Source organism: Gouania willdenowi, unplaced genomic scaffold (genome assembly GCF_900634775.1).
Source record: "Gouania willdenowi unplaced genomic scaffold, fGouWil2.1 scaffold_268_arrow_ctg1, whole genome shotgun sequence".
NCBI classification, from domain to species: domain Eukaryota; kingdom Metazoa; phylum Chordata; class Actinopteri; order Blenniiformes; family Gobiesocidae; genus Gouania; species Gouania willdenowi.
In genome coordinates, this window is record NW_021145025.1 from 18982 (window position 1) to 27692 (window position 8711).

The following is an 8711-nucleotide window of genomic DNA, read 5'->3' on the forward strand; positions in this document are numbered from 1 at the left end:
GAAAAACAGCTTCTCTTGCTTAGTAAATATAGGAATATACAACCTGACTCACAATACCACTGCTTCAGTCAGTCAAAAATGTAAATTTAAATAAAAATGTAATAATAAAGGAGCTGAAATTGAGAAGGAAAAAAACCCAATAGCTTCACTAGCTTGGTGGAAAGACATTAACAATATTGTAACAATAAAATATCACAGTATTTAGCGTTAGCATCACAGTGTGTAGCATTTAGTGTTAACATCACAGTATTTCGCGTTAGCATCACAGTGTGTAGCATTTAGAGTTAGAATCAGTGTGTAGCATTTAGTGTTAGCATCACAGTGAGTAGCATTTAACGTTAGCATCACAGTGTGTAGAATTTAGCGTTAGCATCACAGTGAGTAGCATTTAACGTTAGCATCACAGTGTGTAGCATTTAGCGTTAGCATTACAGTGTGTAGCATTTAGCATTAACATCACAGTGTGTAGCATTTAGCATTTGCATCACACTGTGTAGCATTTAGCGTTAGCATCACAGTGTGTAACATTTAGCGTTAGCATCACAGTGAGCAGCATTTAGCATTAGCATCACAGTGAGTAGCATTTGGCGTCAGCATCACACTGTGTAGCATTTAGCGTTAACATCACAGTGTGTAGCATTTAGCGTTAGCATCACACTGTGTAGCACTAACTCTCATCCAGCCAGTGTGCTGTTAAACTTCAGAGTTCGAGATATCTGTTGTGAAACTCAGAGCTTTGACATCTTTTATCTTCTCTAATGTGTGTTTACACTCTTTACCATGATACTCAGGTAGCGCTGTCTGTCTCACACTCATATCTTCAGCTCATCATCTCATGACGTGGAGATGGATCAGGACACGGTGAAGGAACAACATGAGATCCAGACTGAAGATCAGAGGTGAGACCACGTCAGAGCTCAGCACTCACACCTCTGTACATCAGTGTTACACTGTGTGTGTGTGTGTGTGTGTGTGTGTGTGTGTGTGTGTGTGTGTGTGTGTGTGTGTGTGTGTGTGTGTGTGTGTGTGTGTGTTTTCAAGGACCAGGAAGCAGCTCACACCTGGACCTGGACCCAGCTGTGTGTCCTTTAGAAGTGACCGGTCCATGCACAGACCCATTAACTTCAAAGGTGGTCCATCTACTGACCCACAGTGAGTCCACATAAAGAAGGTTGCTGGTTGTCTTCCTGATGGTCCAGGGGCCTCATTTATTGATCCGTTCATAGAACTGGTTCTAAATACGTTCAGACCAATGAAATGTAGAATGTGCACCAGTACAAAAAGAATCAGTATTTATGAAGCGTGTGGACAGAGGTCGTACACACAGCAGTGTTGATTAATCCCACCTGTTTTAAAGCTAGCACATGTTCAGGCTAATTTACATTAAAGGGGACATATCATGGTTTTAAATCCTTCCTTTTTACATATAAATCATACAGTTGTGGTCTATATAAAGCGGAGCTGCACTGCTTGGGTCTGAATTCCTCATTATTATAGCTCCACCCCTTTTCTACCCCTTTTCTGATGTGCTTCTGAGAGCAACTCGTTTTGGTGCGGTCTCTTTAAATGCAAATGAGACACTCCATACCCCGCCCCCTCTTCAGGTGACACTCGGTTCAACTCCACCCTGCTCGGCCATTTTTGTAGTTTGATAGAAGAGATACGGCTATGTAGCGGCGCAGAAACTTTTTATTCAGAGGTTATTTACAAAATGTCAACAACAGAAGACTTGTCCATCCAGCCTTACATGTTCCAGCCAGAGTCTGACCCAGCGGAGCGAAATGAAAATGAAGATGATGAACCTGCAGAACCCAAACAAGTGAGCTAACACAAGCACCGAGCTAACGCTAGCGCCAAGCTAACGTCACGAAATGCATTTTAATAGTCTTTTCACAGACAAAAACGGCAAAATGAAATGACTAATGAAAACTTTAGACTTAAGTTAAATCACGTAGGCCATATCATCAAGGATCTAAAACGAGCACACAGCGCTAACATATGAAGTCTGAAGACGGTGCAACTGCTAACAAAACAATGACAGGGATGTCTTATCATCACATTTAAGCGTTATTTACAGCTTACCGAAGTGCTCTGTTCATCGTCTCCAAAGATAGAAGGAATTGAACCCTCAATCAGACAAAGTCTTTCGGCAAATCCTTCTTTATACCGGCGAAGCAGTCATCCTTGAAGTGCTTCGTGCACACAAAAATGACCTTACCCACAGATGTGGGTACATTTCCGTGAAAAATAAAACTCAACCAGGCACTTTGAAAAGGTTCTGATGCTGGGAGACGGTGTAATGAAGCGAATGAAGAGACTAATTTGAACTTTTCTGTACTTCTAAGCACTCTAAATATACAACAAAATGCATTTAAGGGCTAAAAAAGTGGATTTAGCATGATATGTCCCCTTTAAGACACGCCTCCAATTGACCATATATTGTAGCAGCAATCCCTTAAACCCTCCTTTTATTCTTGGGGTCAAGTTGACCTCATTCAATATTTATCACAAAAAATAATTTGATACAATTAATTAAACATAAGATGATCATGATGATATTTATTCATTGTGATAAACACATATTACACACATTGGTGTAAAACGTGTGTGTGTGTGACTTTACATCTCCACACCTAGAGAGGCAGAGTTGATACATGACATTATAAAGTAAAATTGATATTTCATTTTTTCATTTTCAAACATGTGAAACCCCTCACACACAAAAAACAACCACAAAAACAATAAATAAATAAAACTAAATAAAGAAATAAAGAAAAACTCTGCCACTGTTAAAAGAGGAGTGAAACTTTAGTGAATAACTCCTATGAATGTTGGTGGTGGTCAGAGGGGCCGTAGGCACCAAATGGCAGCCACACTTCTGTCAGTCTGCCCCAGGACACCTGTGGCTACAATGTCGCTTACCATCACTAGTATGACTGGAGTGAAAGAATAATTGCTTCTGTTCACGCTTTGAGTTTTTATTATTATTATTATTATCTATGTTACAAAAAAAAGAAACAAATAAGTAAATAAATGTCTATAAGAGGAAGGGGGGGGGTCACCAACATCAATCACTATGGTTCATTGTGTGAGTCATGAATGTTCACCACACATTAGAAAAGATTTAGATGAAATATTTTCCAGATCCACTAACTGTAAAAGTGAAAGTTTGACCTGATGGTGGCGCTGCAGTAAAGGTCAAAGGTCAAATCATCACCACAACCAATAGGTTCATACTCTAGTGCTCATTAATGTTGTCAGTAAATTTGAGAAGATTTGGATGAAAATTATTCCAGATAAATTAATTATAATGTAAAAGTTTGTCCTGATGGTGACGCTAGAGAACAGGTCAATGTTTCATTATCAAGGCCTTATTTATGGATTCAACAATTAAACAAAGTGTCTGACACTAAGGCCCTATGCTACTAATCTAGATTATTATATCCTGGATTAATCTCCATTACAGAGAAGCTGTCCTACGAAGGTCGATAACAACACGCTACTTATAGCCAAGTGTTTTCAGCCTGGGTACGTGCACGTTCAGATGAAAGGGGTGGAGCTTGCAATGTCTGACCAATCACTACAATGGAGAAAACTGGTAGAGCTTTACAGGAGGAGGAGCTTATCATCTTATACTTGCTGTATGAAAGGAGCTTCTTTTTATAAATACAATTTGATTGATTGATTAATTGATTAAATAAATATGATGAATTTATATTTATAATGACAGTGAAGAGCAACAGTAGTGCTGCGCACCAGGAGGCGGAGCTTTTATACTCCCTCAGATCTGATCCACAGGTCAGGTGTTACTGAAGTTTAAAATGATGAATAATTAAAATTCATAATTCAGACCAAAAACAACATAGTTGATGCAGAAAAGGCAGCAATGAAATAACACAGGCAGGAAGCTGCTGATACTGTTAATGTGTAAAAGTGTGAGATTATTTATGATATTAATCTATTAGATGGAATATCCCATTCAATGAATTAATATCATAAATAATCTCATGTTTTTACACATTCACAGTCAGCTGATGAAGCCTGTGTCTAGATCCGTATGTGTGGACGAGTGAAGTCATGCATTAATGAATTCATTGAATTATTATATGACTTCACCTGTCTGTGCAAATGATCTGTCATACTGACTGTAGATCAGTCCATCAGATATAAATCTATATCTTTACTAAATGATGTCATTGGTCAATGAAAGGATTGCATCAATGACTAAATTTTCTCTCTCCTGTCAGATCAGATCCACACAGTGACGTCTTCACATATGACCTTTTATTAGACAGCTTGCTTTCTAAGAGATCTGATTGGTCAGGAGGCGGGACTTTATCACTCGCTAAGATCCTAGCCAGAGAAAAACCTGGTGCCGAGCAGGCTAGCCGTTCAGCTTAAGTTTCCATGGTGGTTTAACTTCATCAGACGTTAGCGAGCTTCGTAGTCCAGCACACACTGATTAAATCCTTGAAGTTAGCGTTAGATAAGAGGTAATCTAGATTAGTTACATACCTCCTAAAACTTGGTCAATGATTTTCTGAAAATCATTTTCTGGAGGTAAATATTACTGGGGTCAGATTGACCCCAAGGGTAAAATGTGTTGGTGATATTTGAGGATAATAGGAGGTTAAGAATGTGTGAACAGACTTTTTCCAGTGGATTCTGACCAAAGCTATAAATGAAATCAAGGATCAACAAACAAACAAACATCCTGAACAAAGACTCACTTATTGATACGTGAACAATAATCATGTTTAAAATGTGAAATGTGTGACTTTTTAAAGAGAGCTGAGGGTCAGACTTCTCTAAAATCTCTGTGTGATTCTGTGTTGTTTGAATGACAGCAGCATTACATCATCACATGTCACACTATTTCACTTTAAACACACACAGCCATCAGCCTTTTAGCACAACTGTTGTGTGTGTTCACTGACGCTTCCTAAACGTACACAGACCCAGGTGTAGTGCTGCTCCTGGGGGGTCCTCAGGTTGGTTAGGGGGTCATTAGCCCCAGCTTCAGTACGTAACCGTATCCCTCTATGACCCATAGAGATGTTGTAATAAATCATCAGCGGTTGATCAATCATTTCTAAGCATTGTAACACTCACCAATGGAGGCTCAGACAGCAGCTGGATGTGCACTGGGATGGCTTTAGTGCACGTTGTCTGTCGCTCCAACATTTACAATCACAGCATTAATCAGTCACTCTGTACATGTGACCTTTGGAACACATCTTTTAACTTGTAACTCCTGCAATACCGCTAGAAACCAGCAGTTGCCACTGGTAACTAATGATTGACCCGCCAATTGGAGGCATATATGTATATATATTTTTATAACTGTAACTTATTAGTCATATACGTTATATAACTTATTAATAAAATGCTTTTATAACCAATCCACCTCTAACATTGCAGAGGAAGAGGAAACTAGCGCTAAAAATATCAGAAGAAGAAGAAGAACTTGGCAAAAGGACACTCGGTACATGCACCAATGCAACTTTATTTGTCTTAACAAAGAGATCAATAAAGCTGATCAGTTATGAGGCGTGTCTATGGTTACTAAATGATGACAGAAAAATTCATCATAATGGTTGTAGTTGACAACAGCATCACGTTCACGTGAGCTGAGCTCCAAAGGCTGCTCCACACTCACTGCACTGTGGCTCTGCAGGACATCACCCACTGTTACTGATGTTCACATGATGTTAGCAGAGCTTCCTGTGCTTTCCTCCAGCTGCTCCTCAGCATGTCTGAGTGTCTGTGTCTTCTCCACAGCAGCTTGGAGGGTGTGGATGGTTCCTCTGGAGCTGAGCCTGACTCCATCTTTACGGTGTGTACGTCTACAAAGAGACGCACGCACGCACGCAGTCTCTGTCTCTCTCTCTCTCTTCAGGCTCTCTGATGACTGGAGCAGGCCTCATCACCTTTAATGTGTTTGTGTTCCAGCTGCTGGAGGACAACATCATCAGCTTTGTTAAGGCTGAACTCAAACACATGCATAAGATTGTGGATGGAGATGATCCAGAGTGCTCAGAGAGTCAGATGGAGGGTGAAGAAGAGGAGCAGAGGAGAAGCAGGGAGGCCTTTCTAAACATCACACTGTATTTCCTGAAGAGGATGAAGCAGGAGGAGCTGGCTGAGCGTCTGCAGAGCAGTAAGAGCATGTGAAAATCTTCACTGTGAGGAACATCACATGAAGGACACAAATCTGGCTTTTCTTTTTCAAAGCATGATTCAGTCAGTCACATTTAATCTGAGGAACCATCCAGACTGAGAACATCACACACTTTGATCTCCAATGTTCAAACCTGCTCTGACTTCTTCATTCTAACATTAGGTTTGTCTTCATTCAGGAACAAAGGCTCATCGATACCAACGTGAGCTGAAGTCCAAGCTGAAGAAGAAGTTCCAGTGTGTGTCTGAGGGCGTGGCTAAAGCAGGAAGTCCAACCCTCCTGAAGGAGATCTACACAGAGCTCTACATCACAGAGGGAGGGGGTGGAGAGGTCAACCAGGAACACGAGGTCATGCAGATAGAAACAGCATCCAGGAGATCAGACACAGCAGAAAGAGCCATCACACAAGAAGAATTCTTTAAAGTTCCTCCTGGAAGACCTCGACCAATCAGGACAGTGATGACAAAGGGCGTGGCTGGCATTGGGAAAACACTCTTAACACACAAGTTCACTGTGGACTGGGCTGAAGACAAAGCCCAGCAGGAGGTCCACTACACATTCCCACTGACCTTCAGAGAGCTGAACGTGCTGAGGGGGAGGAGCTTCAGCTTGATGGGACTTGTTGATCACTTCTTCTCTGGAAGCAAAGAAGCAGGAATCTGCAGCTTCCAGGACTTCCCGGTTTTGTTCATCTTGGATGGTCTGGATGAGTGTCGGCTCTCTCTGGACTTCATCAGCACTCAGACACTGACTGATGTCTCAGAGTCCACCTCAGTGGAGGTTCTGCTGATAAACCTCATCAGAGGAGAACTGCTTCCATCAGCCCTCCTCTGGATAACCACACGGCCTGCAGCAGCCAATCAGATCCCTCCTGAGCATGTGGACATGGTGACAGAGGTCAGAGGGTTCAATGACCCTCAGAAGGAGGAGTACTTCAAGAAGAGGTCCACAAATAAGGAGACGGTCAGCAGGATCATGTCCCACATCAGTACGTGTCGTAGCCTCCACATCATGTGCCACATCCCGCTCTTCTGCTGGATCACTGCTACAGTTCTGGAGGACGTGTTGAAGAGCAGAGAGGAGGGAGAGCTTCCCAGAACTCTGACTCAGATCTACAGCCACTATGTGGTCCTTCAGAACAAAGTCAAGATGGTGAAATTTGATGGAGGAGCTGCCACAGATCCCCACTGGAGTCCACAGAACAAAGAGATGATAGAGTCTCTGGGAAAACTGGCTTTTGAGCAGCTGCAGAAAGGAAAGCTGATCTTCTATGAGAGTGACCTGACAGAGTGTGGCATGGACCTCAGAGCTGCCTCAGTGTGCTCAGGAGTGTTCACACAGGTCTTCAGAGAGGAGAGCAGCCTGTACCAGGACAAGGTGTTCACCTTCATCCACCTGAGCCTTCAGGAGTTTCTGGCTGCTCTTCATGTCCATCAGACCTTCATCAGCTCTGAAGTCAACCTGCTGGAACATCAACCACTGAAGACGGAGAAGACCTCCATGAACCTTCTCCATGGTGGAGTTGAGCCTGACTTAATCCTTCTCCACCAGAGTGCGGTGGACAAAGCCTTACAGAGTCCAAACGGACACTTGGACTTGTTCCTCCGCTTCCTGCTGGGTTTTTCACTGCCGACAAATCAGAGGCTCCTACAAGGCCTGCTGACACAGACAGGAAGTGACTCACAGACCAATCAGAGAACAGTTAAATACATCAAGAAGAAGCTGAGTGAGAGTTTGTCCACAGAGAGAATCATCAACCTGTTCCACTGTCTGAATGAAGTGAATGATCACTCTCTGCTGGGGGAGATCCAACAGTCCATGAGATCAGGACGTCTCTCTACAGAGGAACTGTCTCCTGCTCAGTGGTCAGCTCTGGTCTTCATCTTACTGTCATCACAAGAACATCTGGATGTCTTTGACCTGAAGAGTTTCTCTCCTTCAGAGGAAGCTTTTCTGAAACTGCTCCCAGTGATTAAAGCCTCCAAGAAAGCTGAGTATGTGACTTTAGAAGAACATGTCTTTAATTCTCTCACAGACAAACATCTGTAAGGTTTCTCTGATTCTATATCAGGTTGAGTTCCTGCGGTCTCTCAGAGAGAAGCTGTGCAGCTCTGTCCTCAGTCCTCAGCTCTCAGTCCTCCAGTGTGAAACATCTGGACCTGAGTAACAATGATCTGCAGGATTCAGGAGTGAAGCTGCTGTGTGAAGGACTGAATAGTCCTCACTGTAAACTGGACTATCTCAGGTCAGTGGATCACATGCTCCATCAACATTGTCCTGTTCCTCATCTCCTCACTTTTTTCCTGAGTTGTGGATGTTTTTCTGAATCCAGTCTGTCAGGTTGTGTCATCACAGAGGTGGGCGGGGCTTCTCTGGCAGCAGCTTTGAGCTCCAACTCCTCCAGTGTGAGAGAGCTGGACCTGAGCTACAACCATCCAGGAGACTCAGCAGTGAAGCTGCTCTCTCAGAGACTGAACATTCTGAGGTGAGACACATCACAGCAGCTCATCACATGTTCACATCAATCCCC

General features: G+C 42.7%; 1 protein-coding gene and 1 long non-coding RNA gene across 2 annotated transcripts; both read left to right on the top strand.

Moving 5' to 3' along the window:
* Window positions 1–575: 575 nt before the first annotated feature.
* Window positions 576–5839, top strand: LOC114459129 (uncharacterized). The gene is made up of 3 exons (XR_003673241.1): window positions 576–899; window positions 1042–1152; window positions 5782–5839. It is a non-coding gene; the product is annotated as an uncharacterized LOC114459129 (long non-coding RNA).
* A 68-nt stretch (window positions 5840–5907) lies between these two features.
* Window positions 5908–8412, top strand: LOC114459130 (protein NLRC3-like; the record flags this gene model as incomplete). The annotated part of the gene is made up of 3 exons (XM_028441484.1): window positions 5908–6160; window positions 6360–8175; window positions 8253–8412. Coding segments are annotated over exons 1-3 (2229 nt in total), but the record flags the coding sequence as incomplete, so codon positions are not given.
* Between the last annotated feature and the right edge of the window lie 299 nt (window positions 8413–8711).